Genomic DNA, 16,343 nt, shown 5'->3' on the forward strand with positions numbered 1-16,343 from the left:
CATAAACGCTACAAGAGCATTAGTTAATCCGAAAGGCATAACCAGAAATTCATAGTGGCCTTACCTAGTCCAGAATGCAGTCTTTGACGCATCCTCCGATCTCACATTCAGCTAATGATACCCAGATCACAAATCGATCTTAGAGAAGACTTGTGTGCCCCTTTGCTGGTCAAACAGATCAACAATTCTAGGTAATGAGTATCTATTCTTCACTGTCACCTTGTTAATATCTCTGTAGTCGATGCACATTCTCATCGACCCATCTTTCTTCTTTACAAACAGTACAGGTGCTCCCCAAGGTGAAACACTAGGTTGGATGTAGCCCTTGTCTAGTGACTCCTGTAGCTACTCCTTCACTTCTCTAAGTTCTGCTGGAGCCATATGATACAGAGCTTTCGATATTGGTGTCGTGCTTGGAACCAACTTTATAGTGAACTCCACCTCACTTTTAGGAGGCAATCTCGGCAAGTCCTTTAGGAATACATTTGGGAACTCATTTATTATAGGAATCTCCTACATCTTATGTTCTTCTCTTAGAATTTCTTTCACTAATTCCAAATACCTTGGGCATCCCACTTGGAGTAACCTTCTAGCCTGAATAGTTGAAAGGATACGTGGTGTCGAATGCACATATGACCCTACGAACTTGAATTTCGACGCCCTAAGATGCCTGAATATCACCTCTCTCCTTCGGAAATCGATGCTAGCATAACTGGATGCTAGCCATGCATCTCAAACACAATTAAACTAACTGGAAAAACTCTCCCCTTCATCTCTACTAGGAAATCTTGAATCACCCTACTACACACGACTACTGACCTTTATGGTGTAGCCACTGATAAGACAACATCTAATGGCTGTGCCTTTAACCCACATAACCTAACGAATCCTTGGGGGATGAAGGAATGTGTCGCTCCTAAATCAAATAATATCACAGCTTTATTCGAAAGCATATAAATATTACCTGTCACCATGTCACCTGCATTCTCTGCATTGCCAGGAGTCAAGGAATACGCCCTCGCTTGGGCCGTACCCCTTTGATAACCACCACGTGGCACCTAAACACCACCTCGATATGGATGCTGTGGGGGTACATTGTTCCCCGGTGTGCCACAATCTTGCGCCAGATGCCCTAGCTTTCTATACCTGTAGCAAACACCCATACCCATCAAGCACCTCCCTGCATGCCCCTTGCCACATGTAGGACAAGAAGGAGAAGATGAGGTTCCCTGAAGTGTACCTCTTCCAGTCTTTCGCCGTTGGCCTCCTCCACCATCATATTTCTTCCAAGCGCCCTGCCTCACACCTGAATAAGAACTGGAAGGAGTTGACCTCTTCTTCTTGTTCTGAACCTCTATGGCTTCCTGTAGGCTCTCCTTTGCCACAGTGTCTTTATCCACTAGAGTAGCAAAGTTCTGAAGCTGTAGTATCATTGTATACTTCTATATTTCCTTCTTTAGACCTCTCTCAAACTTCCAAGCTTTTCTTGCCTCATCCAGTACCATAAACGAAGCAAAGCGCGATAACTCCATGAATCAGGCGGCATACTGTTAAACTATTAGCTACCCCTGAGTTAGGATTATAAACTCCTCCATCTTCGCATTCTTGACAGTGGCTGGAAAGTATCGCTCAAAGAATACCTCTCTAAAACAACCCCATGACATCGCCACTTGTGCTGGCCTCTGCTCCTTCAACATCCTCACTAATTCCCACCATCTCTTGGCTTCACCCACCAGCTTATACATCGCGTAGAGCACCTTCTGCTCATTAGTGCAATGTAGAATAGCCAAGATCTTCTCGATCTCACGAATTCAGTTCTCTGCTCTGATCGGGTCGATACTCCTTTCAAAGCTAGGGGGCTTCAGTTGAGTAAACCTCTCGATAGAATCACCAGCTCAGTCGTGGGTCAATCCTGCCCTCTAGATGTTCGCACCACCTCAGTTATAAGCTGTTGGGCGAAGTACCGCAGTACCAATATGGAGTCACTTCCAGTCTCATGGCCGGCTCCCTCACTACTACTGCCTCTTACAAAACTGTCAATGGATTGCCGTGTTTTTCTATACCCATCGACTGATCTAGAAAAACATATAAGTCCACCAATGGATTTCTGTCTCCAGGCTTACGAAGCTAAACTCAAAAGTCCTATCATACCTATTCCTATCCTTATCTTACTTTTACTCCTAAACTCTGGTAAGACTCTCTGACTTAGTTTATAGAACCTAGCAAACCTAGGGCTCTGAATATTACCAAACCCAAGCGATGTGAATCTCATCACATTTTCGATTGGGAAATGGCTTTGATACCATTTGTAACACCCCAACCCTCTAGGTGGTCCCAGAGTGCTACTAAACATACATATCTTCTCATACCTTATATATAAAACCCGCCCAAACAAGGAAAAACGAGTGTTCCATATTAATTTGAAAAAACATACATAGCGAAAATACAAACATCATCCAATACATACTAGAGTTTCTAACCATTTTTCATATATATATATATATATATATATATATATATATATATATATCCATACATAATTAAAACATAATCTACTACTACGATCCCCAAAAGACAGACACTGACTAATATCTCACTAGCTATGACAAGGACTGCCTGCTATCTAACTCAGCCCAGAAGAATGCTAGGCTCGATCCCTCGGAGGACCTGAAAATACATTTGTATGCTAGGGTGAGACACCTCTTAGTAAGACAGATTACATTATCATCAATGTGTGGTTAACATGAGATTTCGTGTTTACATAATATTGCTAACATTAATCATTTAACTGGAATTTAAGATTGTACTAAAATGTATATCTAAAAATACATGCTTTCATAATAACATACTGCTGGCTTAATATAGCCCTTTCTATAGTAAATGTGCCCATATATGCCTAGAAGATACAGCCTGGTCTATAGGACTAACGTCGTCACACCATCACATACACGTGTGATATGCTTCCCCCTATGACGGGTTGCGCGGCCCGAAGGCTGGACCTAGCAAATAGCCGATTGACTATAGCTAAGTCAGCCATAAAGTAGTACGATGGTACCTACCCAGTGCCTAAAGGTTGAGTCATCTGGGATTACTGCATTTAATGGAGCCCCATAATACCTTTGGGGAGTACTTTAAGGTCACCAATCGCCTTTCCTATCCACACTCTCGGTATGTGGATAGCACCCCTACATACATTTAGCTACAATACCAAGCTTTAACATGAGAACATAAAAATAGAGCTTTATTATCATATATGACAATTTACATAGAATAAAATTGTATTCATAATTCATTTCATATAATTGTACATATCTTTGCTACATATCTACTGGATAATGACTCGGTAAAAGCTGGCACATCATATCATATCATTTCTCATATCTCATGTCTCAGCATATAGCCATTACATTTCAGTATTTCATAAAACCTGCTCATTTAATGCCAATTAAAAACTATACTCACGTCACACAATTTTTCATCAGTTAATTCATAAATAAATCATCTGCTTGATAAGGTAATTTCTGCTGCTAAAATTGGGGTATGAATATATCCAAGTTGTTATTTTATTAAATATAGATATATAGCTAAATACGGGAAAAATGGAGAAAATCAACCCTACCGCTTTGGTTAATTTTAAAATAAGCTTATGGTTTAAAATAACGATTTTCCAACCAGTGAAAATGTTCATAAAGACCTGTACTGTGATACGCCATGGAAAAAAAGGTTTAAAAGGATTAAATGTTACTACCCATATCAACAAGGTGCACCTTTCTTTTCGGGAGCCTTTCCCTAAGAACTCCATGGTTAAGCGTGCTTAGCTTGGAGTAATCTTGGGATGGATGACCTTTTGGGAAGTTTTCTCAGGAAATGTGTGAGTCAGGACAAAACACACTAAAAAGGACACATGTTGGTTTATGGAGCCAGTCAATAGTCCGATAAGGCCTGCCCCCTATTGTCTGGTCCAGGTGGAGGAGGAGAGATGTAGTGCTCCTTGGAAAACCCAGGTTGGGGCGTTACAAAATGGTATCAGAGTAATTATCCAGTTGGAAGTGTGATGAAATTCACATCGCCTGAGTTTGGAAATGTGAGTTCGCAACAAGGACGTTGCATTCTGTAAGTGGGGGAGAATGTGATACCCCATGGAAGAAAGACTTAAAAGGATTAGATGTTACTACCCATATCAATAAGGTGAACCTTTCTTTTCGGGAGCCTTCCCATAAGAACACCATGGTTAAGCGTGGTTGACTTGAAGTAATCTTGGAATAAGTGACCTTCTAAGAAGTTTTTTCAGGAAGTGTGTGAGTGAGGAGAAAACACACTAAAAATGACATGTGTTGGTCTTTGGGGCTAGTCATTAGTCCGATAAGGCCCACCCCCTTGTTGTCTGGTCCAAGTGGAGGAGGAGAGACGCAGTGCTCCTTGGCAGACCCAGGTTGGGGCGTTACATATACTATACTTTAAAAATATTATACTTAAATTTAAACGGTTGGTTTAAAAAATAAAGTCGGTTAATTGAACCCTAAGCTTGGAAACCCTCGAAAATTCGTAACTAAATATATAAAAATCATTTTAACATTCCATTTGGTTAAAACTCTTAAATACAACTAACATAATATAATCCTTTTACCAGATTCCTAGAAACGACCCAAGGCACTTGAAAACTGCACCCGAACTTTTCCCCGAGTTCTAGAATCTATTCTGCTAGACTTGTAGAGATTTACCCCTTGATCCTCATGGTAACTTCTGATCATCGAAACGGGCGACGAATGGGGAACGATCGAAGAGGGAGAGAGTGTGTGGCGTGTGTTCTAGAGAGAGAGAGAGAGAGAGAGAGAGAGAGAGAGAGAGAGAGAGAGAGAGAGAGAGAGAGAGAGAGAGAGAGCTTTTTATATTTTTTAATGAAGAAGCAAAAAAAATCCTATTTATAGCCCCTTGACTCGGCCAAATTTGTTAACGAAATGACACCTTCATGGACGAGCCACACAAGTCGTTCATTGACGAAGGAAGGATCTCGTTGACGAACCTTAAGCCTGATATTTTTCGGACTTTCTAGATCTCTTCGTCGACGAGGCTCTACATTTTGGAGACAAAGCACAGAAGGGCCTTCGTTGACGAGAACATTGGCTTCGTCGATGAAGCCTACTGTTCCATGTTGAAATTTTCCTTTCTTTCTTTCTTATTTAATTTTCGGGTTCGGGTTTCTACACTTTTACTCGGCTGAGGTAAAATCATATAATCGTCAACGATTTGCTTAGCTCTTCTGAAAACCGTCACCGATTTTCTCCTCACCAGACCATTTTCCTATTTTCTTCTATTTGTCTTATCATTTCTATTTTCCGAGTCTCTACATTTCTACCACACACTGTTATAATTTATTCCATCCTTACTGAGAAGTGTCTCACCCCAGCGAATTATTTATTTTTCAGGTCCTTTAGGTGATCGAGCTTAGAAAGCTCTTGGGGGGGGGGCAGGGATTAGAATTTTGGTAATTTTGGGTGGTCGTAAGAACAGTTATATGTACAGTTTATGTTTTAAAATGCTGGTTATGTAATATAAAGTGTATGGACAGATGGATACACTTTTTGGGATGTATAGATAATACTTTGGTATTTTATTTGAGGTAGTTATTTATTAATTTCCATTGCATGATTGATATTATGGTATCAGAGACGTGTGAATGGTCTCATAACGCCCCGGGCCTCACCTGGCAGGTTTGGGGCATCAAAAAATACTTGTTGGCTCTATACCATCAAGAATAGACAAGACGGCTGTGATTGGTAGAAGGAAAGGTGGTGAACTAAAAGTCGGGAACCTAGAAACTACCGTATGAGTTGGGGGGTGGTGGTCCCAATTCATGCTGCCAAAAAGCGACGATGGCTCCATACTAGTAGTTGGTTATGGACTTGAAAATTTTGCCAACGATTTGGATTTATTTATTTTTTTATGGAAAAGCATGCCCTATCGCTTAAAGGCCCTCATTATCAAGCATCTCCTATCCCTTTTCTATAAGTTTTCTAGGCTGCAATGTACATAATATGAGCTCTTCTATATTAAAATTTTTTAGAACATAGTTAATGAGATCTTAAATACCCTAGTACTAATGTTGGGCCCTCTGCCTATCAAGTACTTTGTCCTTCCCTTGATGACTAAAAAAGCAAGTAATATGGGCTGTGATTTTTTAGTGGAAAGAATTTCTACTAGAATCTACTCTTGGACCCGAAAAATCCTACCTTATGTTGGTAGATTGCAACTTATAAAGTCTATTTTTCTAAGTATTTAAGGGCATTGGTTGTATGTCCTTTTTCTCCCTAGATTTGTGGTGCAAGACTTAGAAAGGGAGTTTAAAGCTTTCCTTTAGAAATGAAATGATTGGAATACTCTCAAATGTAAAGTAGAATGATCTAATGTCTGCAAGCCGTTGAAGGGGTATTGCTTGATTTTTAAGCTCCTTGCTGAATGGAGGGAAGTTACTACCTTTAAGTTGTTATGGTGTATATGTACCCCAAAGAATTTCCTTTGGCTCATTTGGGTGCACTCCTACAAATTATAAGGTAGAAGTGTTTGGATAGTTAAGCCCTCTTTGATTAGCATTTGGTCCAGCAGAAAATATTTGATTAGAAGTAATGAAGCTTTTCAGTGCATAAAGTTTAAAGTGGGGAATGAAAAAAGTTGCATCTTCTTTTTTTATAAGAATTTTTTGGATCTATCTCCTAATATTACCTTCAACTCTCATTTACATAAGGAGATGGGGATTTCTATAGGGGCTAAGGATGTTGATTTCTGGGTTTATGGTTGTTGGAATTGGCCAAGAGTATTCCAAATGCTTGCCATCTTAAAAATGGTTTTAACTTCTCTTTGATTCCTAAAAAGGATGATATCATTACTCGGTAATTATCTACTTTAGGGGAATCACATTCAATTTCTTCTATTTAGAGAGCAAAAAATACCTGCATTTATGCTTAGAATGTTGTGAAAACTAAAGTAGTGGGGCTAAAAATGATGCAAGAGGTGAAGATTAAGTTAGGTTATGTCTTTTTGACTTGTTGTTTGGCAATTTGTTTTGGATGTCATATCCTAGTTTGTTTTCAGGAAGTGATTGTTTGTTGTTGAATCTTTATATATTTTCCTATGGTAAAAGTATGATTCTTACATTGTTTGATGATTTCTTACATTGTTTGATGATGACAATGATGATAATGATGATGATAATAATAATAATAATAATAATAATAATAATAATAATAAGGGAAAAAGATTCTCACCTCCTCTAAGGTTTGTCAAAAAGGAAAAAATCTTTCCTAAGATTCCGAAAATGTCACAGCCTCCCCTAAGATTTTAAAAATTCCAGAGATATTTATCAAAAAGATAGAAATCTCTCTTAAAAAAAACTTGTCTTTTTATAAAATATAAGGTGAGGTTTGTGTATTTTTGACAAATCTTAGGAGAGGTCCTTGGAATTCTTGAAACATCAAGGGAGGTCCTTGGAATTTTAGAAACCTCAAGAGAGATTATCGTCTTTTTGGCAGACCTCAAGGAAGGTTAGTATCTTTTGTCCTAATAATAATAATAATAATAATAAGCACTATTAGCATTCCAAAAATTACTATTGGCACTTCACATTTTTTTAAGGATATTAAATAACATTTTTTTTAGCTTTGGTATATTCCCAAAAAAGGGGGGGGGGTGAATTGGGTAATTAAAATTTCCTAAGTTGATTTCAATTCCACAATTAGTAATTCCCAACTTTGGGTCTGTTTAAGCACATACCAATACCTCAACAGAATGATACTAAGCAAACATATAAACCAGATGCAGCAAACTCAGTATTTTCAAATCATTCACAGTATTTAAAGCATGCACAACATTCATATAACTATTCAAATATAAACATACATGTGCATAAATTAAATTGTAGAAAAACATAAAGAGTATAGGGAAAGAGAGAGCCGACACATGATATGCTATCCGGGTTCGGCTAACTGTGCCTACATCCCCGCCTTGGCTCACCAGCACAAGGATTTCACTAATGCTCATTTAACGGGTGGAGCGACACCAGTTACAACCAGATCAATGAGCGGGACTGATCTCAACCTAAACACACCTTAACAGGATGGTGTACCAAACTTTCCTAACCAGGTCAAAGCTAAACTGAGGCTATTTACCAAGGCTAGTCTCTCTCTTCAGGCCCGTGCCTGGAATAGAACAAATTTAATATAAATTTCATACAAGTAAATTGCTTCTTACTCTAAAAAAATTTGCACCAATATGCTTAACCAAATAATGCACTCACATATGATATGAATTAAAGCTCAATGTGAGAATGTGTATTTTTCACTAAAAAATTATTTCTCAATAAAGACCGAGTGTGAAAAATGATTTTCTTACTAACAAGAGTAAGAGACCTTCCAAACAAAGATATTAAAATAAAAATAAAAATATGCTTAAGGTACTATTTTCAATATGTTAAGAGTTTTCCCAAAGACTAGTTTTTCAAATAAAGCTTAAGGGAAATAGGATTCTTGCTCAAAATTAATTTTGTAATGAAGAATATTTGAGTCTTTGAAGTCTTGCAATATGTGTGCAAGATTCACAAGCAATAAACACGTTTTTCTCCAAAGATATTTATCAATGAAAATATATGGAGAAAACTTAGGATTTACTTTCAAGATAATGATTTTAAAAATAATGGAATATGAGAGTATAAGTAATATGATTTGCAAAAATAAAATGCCCAAGATAAAGATTACTCTCTTAAAAATGATTTTTCGAATATATAACAAAGAGAGAATGAACAACAAGCTTAGGAAGATAAAAAAATGATATAAAAATTTGAGAGAATTTTCTAACTAATCATCTTGCTAATTTGAGTTATGAGGGGGTATATATAAACTCTTTAGAAAATCTGACCGTTAGGGACATATTAGTCATTTTTAGAAAAGGTTTAAGTGAGGTTAGTAAAAATAATAGTGCTTTTAATCTTGGTAAAATTCGCCAACCCAAGAGCACCGATCGACTGAACTTAAGATTCAGTTGACCAAGTGGCTGGGTTCGGTCGACCGGGAGGAATTTGAACTAGAAGGATGGTCGACCGAACTTGCAGGGTTCAAGGGTGATTTTCTAAATCTGCATGATTTGGTCGACTGGGTTAATTTGAACTACAAGGTTCGGTCGATCGGGCGGTTGGAAATTGTCACGTGGGGGTTCAATCGACTAGGGCGTTGCCCATTTAATTCTGGTCGGTCGACCGAGTGGTTAACTTGTTGATCCAAGGATGTTCGGTCGACTAGATTATGCCTATATACTTCTGGTCGGTCAATCGAGAGGTCAACTTGTTGACCCGGTGGGAGTTCAATCGATCGAGGATCTCAGTGTAATTGAGTTCGGTCGACCGAATATGTCAATTTCGGCATTTTCGGTTCTTTTCTTTTTAAAATATTTTTCCTATTCATATGATGATCAACTTAATTTTAATAGGGCACTCTTTTATGCATTGCATAGGGGACCGAAGGTCAGTCTAGGTCTTTTTGAGGACACCAAAAAAATTTGGCGTCGGTCAACCTCCCTAAGGTCCTGTGGCTCCTTATGGTCAGTCTATGGTCATGTTGAACTTTATTCATATCATGCATGCAAAATGCAAATATAACAGACCAAATAGAAAATACTAAATGAAATATAAGTGAAATTTAAATGTCTTCAATTTTCTTTACTCTTGTGACTTTCTTCGAATACACCAGCTGATGTACATGTCCTTTGAGTTTCTTCTGACTTCCATTTTCAGTCTCCTTATATGTGCACTAACATATCAAGTTTGCTCAAACACTAGATGCATACATAAGAAACTTATGGTTTGTCATTATCAAAACTAAGGATCGGACTCAAAAAGTCAACAATTTTTATCACTAATTTTGTACTTTTATTTCTTGATTTTCATTTTGTAAGTAAAACAACCAAAAAAAGAAAGAACAGAGAGGGCAAATTCATCAACTTAGTGTACGAAAAAATGATAAGAGTGGCCAATGATAATTATTGTGCTTATATAGCATTTCCCTAAATAATATTAAACAAGAAGGGCAATTCAAGAGCAACAAAATGTAGACATCTATTTTTGTCCAATATACATTGAGGTTCATAAGAATATGAGACTGCCTAAGAGAAGGATGTGTTTTTTTTTTTTTTTTTCTTTTAAATAAGTAATATGTTATGTTTTGAGAGATCTTCCACATATTTAAGAAATTTAAGAAGCCCACCGTGCAAGATTCTTATGATTTTCTCTAATGTGTTTATTTAACATTGTTACAGATCAAAATTTCATAAATTCAACAGAATACTCCCCCTTGTTACATAGCAAACTTAAGTCACAAAATAGTTTCACTAAATTCAACCTCCAAGATACAATTAACTAATTTCAACAAAATATGTTTACTGTGAATGAATTGCACTTTGCAGTTGCCTATCATATGCCTCTCCTTGAGTATAGTATAGTGGTTGAATTGATAATATTTGGATTATTACCCATTTGCATATTTGAAAGAAGGGGTACCCATAGGCTATAGTCTATCACGTGCCACAAACCTACTCACCAAAAAATTTTAAGATATACCCCTATAATATGTAGTAATAGAATTTCAATTTCGGTTTTATGTTTGCAGCATGGGCCCCACAACGATCTTGCGTCTTCCTGAGATAAAACCTTAGACATAACTATCAAGAACCCTAGAACTCTCTAACAGAAAAAGAAAAAAAGAAAAAAAAAAAAAGCTTAAAGCCTTGTGGGTGTTGCAGAGTGTCTAGCATAGGCAGCTACAAGTGTAGAAGCACTGTTGCCGAATGTCTCAGAGCCATCCCCTTCTTTTATGGCAGAAGCAGAGAGAGCAACAAACTTGCCTTCCCCCTCACCAATGTTAACTGAACCCAGCTGTAGGCCTGTGTATCAAACTCTGCAATCCGACAAAAAAATGCCGCTGTTTCTCACCTTCCCCCGCCCCCCATTACGCTTATTCAATTAATCATCTCTGTTCTCTACTCGCTTCTCCCCCTACCCAAACAAAATCAGAATCAAAATCAAAGACACCCACGTATGTATAAGACTACTTCTGCCATCCTTCCCCCTTAGCCTGAATTCCACCTTCTATTCTTCTTCTTCTTCTGAAGATGCTCTGTTTCAATCAGAGGCTTGTGGTTTTGGGTGTGATCGTAATCTGTGCTCATTATCTGACACAGAGTTCTTCACAAACCCAACTCAGAGTGGGGTTCTACTCCCGCACATGCCCCCAGGCCGAGTCCATCGTCAGGTCCGTCGTCCAAGCCGCCGTCGCCAGCGACCCCACCATGGCTGCCGTCCTGCTCAGGCTCCACTTTCACGACTGCTTCGTCGAGGGGTGTGACGGGTCGATTCTCATCGACAACGGCGCCAATGCTGAAAAGAATGCATTCGGTCATCAAGGTGTTCGAGGTTTCGATGTGATAGAGGCCGCAAAATCTCGATTAGAAAGTGTTTGCCGAGGCGTGGTGTCTTGTGCAGACATAGTGGCTTTGGCCGCCAGAGATGCCATCTCCTTGGTAATTAATTTTTCTTAGCTAGCTTGAAAAGTAGAATTGTTGTGTTGTGTTGTTAATTCGATCTGGGGTGGTTAATTAATCGATGTTTTGGATTTTGATTGTTAATTGATTTGGTGGGTGTGGTGGCGGCGGCGGTGATGTGCAGAGTAGAGGGCCATCGTATGCGGTGCCGACCGGCCGGAGAGACGGGCGGGTGTCGGATTTGTCGCTGGCAGCCAACATGCCGGACGTCCGCGACTCCATTCAGCTTCTGAGATCAAAGTTCCGGCGGATGGGCCTCTCCGACAGAGACCTCGTTCTTCTAAGCGGTTAGTGACGCAGCACAAGACTGCATAGCCCTCCTTTCTTTTTGTCTAATGCTACCTTCGAGTAAGTTAATGAGGGTGAAATTGGATTAGGCTTGACACGATCTGCGTTTAAAATCTTAAAATCAAAATATTTATTTAAATTCAATCTAATTTAATATTAAAATTATGTGATTTATACAAATAACCACAATAAAATAATTTTTATTATTAGTGACCGAAAACTTTTGCAACTAAAGAACATGTACGTTGCATGTGCCTCACATAGTGAGTATAAAGTGCGAAGAATGCAATATATGGAAAATAAAATTAGCAATTGGAATATCTCATTAATAAATCACTTAAAAAAATTAGGGAGTTATTAGTTAAATTGAATGAATACAATGAGTTCATTATCCAAATGCTATTGCATGTAGATCTTGTGACATAACCAAATCGAATCATGCGCTTCTCTCTCAAAGCGTTTGGGTTCGAAAAATGATTATTTAATTGAATCACTTCATTTCAAATTTGCGGATTTAAATCGTCTAATCGGACAATTAATTAATTAATTAGTTAAATTGATAATTTTCAGCGGCACACTCCATAGGAACCACCGCCTGCTTCTTCATGACCCATCGGCTTTACAACTTCACCGGGAGGGGCGACGCCGATCCGGCGATCAGCCGGAACTTTCTGCCGAAGCTGAAGGCGACGTGCCCCAACGGCGGCGACGTTAACGTCCGGTTGCCTCTGGATCCGATGACGGGTCAAGTACTCGACGATCAGATCCTGCGCAACATCAGGGCCGGGTTTGCGGTTATAGAGTCCGACGCGAGGCTGTACGATGACCGGAGCACCAGGCAGCTGGTGGACTTCTATTCGGGCTTCCGGAACTCGCAATTCGGGTCGCCATTCGGGTCGGATTTTGCGAGGTCTATGGTGAAAATGGGTCAGATTGGGGTGAAAACGGGTTTCAAGGGAGAGATTAGGCAAGTTTGTAGGTCTTTTAATTAAACCATGAAGCTACAATTCTTGACTTATGTCTCTAGAGTATTTCAATAAGTTAAAATAAGTCGTATACAAAGATTTGAATTTTGAATTTCATAAGAAAAATGCTCGGAATATTAGGTTTGTGATGACACAGACTTACTTGGTAAGACACCATTAGAGGCAGGTGTTGGGATCTACAAACCTACTCTTATCAGTGTCTTGTCAAATGGGTTCATGTTATCATAGTTCGAGATATGTAGCATGGTTGAAATCTCATATTATAACATGGGCTCGTTTTGATTTTATTCATCAGAATACTGTCAGAATACTGTCAGGACGCATAAGAGGTTATATTTCTATTATTTAAATGTGTTGTAATATGTTAGATGTGATTGGTTGCTGGTATATAGAGTATAGTTTGTTTAAATGTGAAGGTAATAGATAAAGAAAAGTATTTCACTAGTATTTTAATGTTGTTTTAAATTAAATAATTGCATAATTAATATATTTTTAAAATAGATAGCATAAAAATATAATTTAGGACCTATTTGAGTTTTTTTTTTCATTATTCTTAGAGATGTGGCAATAAAATGACAACATTGGCCCCCATGGGCATGACACAATGGAAAGACATCAAGTAAGAAAGAGTATCGGGGGTTCAATTTTAGGTAGATACACTCACTGATCTAGCAGTATCTATGGATTGTGAGAGTTTATTTTGTGAGCCAGTGGAGATCGTGGATGGTGAAAGTTCGCTCTGTGAGCCATCAGGAATTGTGGATGATGAAAGTTCTTTGTGAGCCAACGGGGACCGTGGATGATAATGGAGATGTGTCCCAGGGGCCGAGTTGGCTGAACATCCAACTGATGCACAAAAACCGTGTCAACATTCCAGACTTTACCCTGATCAACGAGACATGAGGGTGGAGGATGCTGATCTGTAAGTTTGGTGCCGCATCAGGGGGTCTGAAGGGCTTGTTGGTGGCTGGAGTTCCTATATAATAAAAAAAAAATGACAACATTTTCAAAATCACAAAAAAATTTAAAAAGAAAATAATTGAAAATAAAATATTGAAATTAATTCATAATTTTATTTTATTTTCAACATTGCGAGTTAGATACATAATAAATGTCTACTCTTAATTTATCTACTCATAATGTGCATTTCTATGTGTATGTTTGACAACAATAGTTTGGACTCCAAATAGGGCAACACATGAACTCAGGGTCAATACAAAATTTTAGTTATTTTGATTTATTAATCAAAATTTGATTCCATTTGATTTCTTGATGTGACATCATTATTTAGTACAAATTTCTATTTGTTATCATTAACTCGTTGAAATAGATATAGAAAAAGTTCCTAATTTATAGTTAACACATACATATTTCACAAGCACAAATTTTTTAACGTCCTAAAATATCATATAGAAATTTTAGAGATCGTTGCTGTCAAAATTTGTTTAGAAGAATTTGGATTAATTACGACTTTGATCACCTATCAAGAATGAAAGAAAAACGACTTGGAAGACTCAAAGTGTATTATGAGAAATCACTTTGATGCCTAAATTAGGGAATTTGAAAGGATTATATGATCGTAACAATGCAAGTGTGAGTGAAAATGAGATAAAATGCCTTACCTTCCTTAGGAGGTCCTTTTTATAGACATTCAAGATACCTCCTTATTGATTTCCCTACTAATGGATTATAGGGTTACTTTTTGGATATATTATTAAAGAGTTAAGATTGGTGTGCTAATCCATTTCTTTAATTAATGGATGTTTCCTCCTTTTCCATTGATCATTTGATGTATTTTTATTTTTGGGTCTTACGTAAGTTAATGCCGAGTTTAATGTCGGAATCAATTTTAGGTTATGTTAGTTGTCCCTCTACTCTCGAGTCTTAGAGTTATCTTTTTGGTTTGAAAGTATTTGCATTTTCTATAAGTCCTTTTATTATACGAGATTCAGATTGAGTCATCAGATGGACATCTTTGGGCCTCATAGGTGGTGCTCATCAGATGGATCAATACTTTACCAACTAATATCCGTTTCTTATTGCCTCATGAGTAGTGCTTATCAAATGAACATTTTTAGGCCTTATAAATGGTACTCATAAGATGAATCAATTTTTTGTCGAGTTGTGCCAGTCTCTTGTTGCCTTGTGAGCGGTGCTCATTATATGAAAACGAGCCAAATTCTTTGATAAGCAATGCCCGTTTCTTATTTCCTTATGAGCGGTGCTCATCAAATGATCATTTTTGGGCCTCATAAGCAATGCTCATTATATGGGCCAATTTTTTGCCAAGTAGTGTTTGTATTTTGTTATCTTGTGAGCGGCGATCATCAGATGGACCAATTTTTTACTGAGCAGTGTCCGTCTATTGTTGCCTCATAAGTAGTGGTCATCTGATGGATAATTTTAAGCCTCATGAGTGGTGCCATTAGATGACCAATTTTTTTTGCTGAGCAGTGCCCGTCTTTTGTTGCCTTAAGAGTATTGCTCATTAGATGGACATTTTTAGACCTTATGTGTGGTGCTCATCAAATAGGTCAATTTTTCACCAAGTAGTGTCTGTTTATTATAGCCTCATGAGTGGTGCTCATCAAATAGATAATTTTTGCCCTCATAAGCAGTGCTAATCAAATAAACTAATTTTCATAGAGTAGTGTTCATCTGTCACGCCCTGAACCCGAAAATGGGACCTAGGGGTGAAAAGTAACCTAACCTGTCTCTGTATCCAACAAATCATCCAAAAATATAGTACAATGAATGAGGGTTCGACCCCATGGGGTTCCTAGGCACCCAATACACATCCACACACAGTCACATACACAGCGAAAAAAAAAAAAGGTTTTTCTATATATATATATATATATATATATATATGTATACATACAGTACCATACTAGAGTCTATACAACAGGAGTCCAAGCTCCATAGCACAATACATAAACTCGGTTATCAACCATACCCCAAAATGACAACCCGAGAACACAAGTCCTAGCACTTACCCAAGTGCTATCCGCGGTACACCGACCATTATGCCCCTACACCAAGAAGCTAGCTCCGGTTTCCCGAAGGACCTGAAAATATGTACGTACGACAGGAGTGAGACACCTCTCAGTAAGTAAGAATATAGGTTATATCGATGTGTGGCATTCGAGTGTTATCATGATACACAACACATACACAGTTAAATGCAGTTCTAGTACTAATTTCACAGCAGTGCATAAAAGCACACACATACATGATCAAGCAACCCGGTGTCGTCACACCCTTCGGCTTGAAGCTGGCCCGCGATATCCGACGTCAGCCCGTAGCCGACCCACGATACACAGTGTCCCCTGCACATGGCTAGTCCCAGACTCCCATAGCATCGTACCGGTACAAATTAGTGGATCCACACCCTTCGATGATCAGTCGGTAAGGCTCACGCCCTCGGATATAAAGCCAGACACTTTTTTCAAACATGGCCTAACAATTTCATATGCTTATGGATATAGA

At 38.2% G+C, this 16,343-nt stretch overlaps 1 protein-coding gene across 1 annotated transcript; it reads left to right on the top strand.

Moving 5' to 3' along the window:
* The first annotated feature begins 10,715 nt into the window (after positions 1 to 10,715).
* Positions 10,716 to 13,145, top strand: LOC131162548 (peroxidase 43). The gene is made up of 3 exons (XM_058119147.1): positions 10,716 to 11,559; positions 11,705 to 11,867; positions 12,439 to 13,145. Exons 1-3 carry the CDS (start codon positions 11,152 to 11,154, stop codon positions 12,858 to 12,860), a joined length of 993 nt encoding a protein of 330 aa, XP_057975130.1. The 5' UTR covers positions 10,716 to 11,151; the 3' UTR covers positions 12,861 to 13,145.
* Positions 13,146 to 16,343: the final 3,198 nt, after the last annotated feature.

This window comes from Malania oleifera, chromosome 8 (genome assembly GCF_029873635.1).
Source record: "Malania oleifera isolate guangnan ecotype guangnan chromosome 8, ASM2987363v1, whole genome shotgun sequence".
Classification (NCBI taxonomy): Eukaryota; Viridiplantae; Streptophyta; class Magnoliopsida; order Santalales; family Ximeniaceae; genus Malania; species Malania oleifera.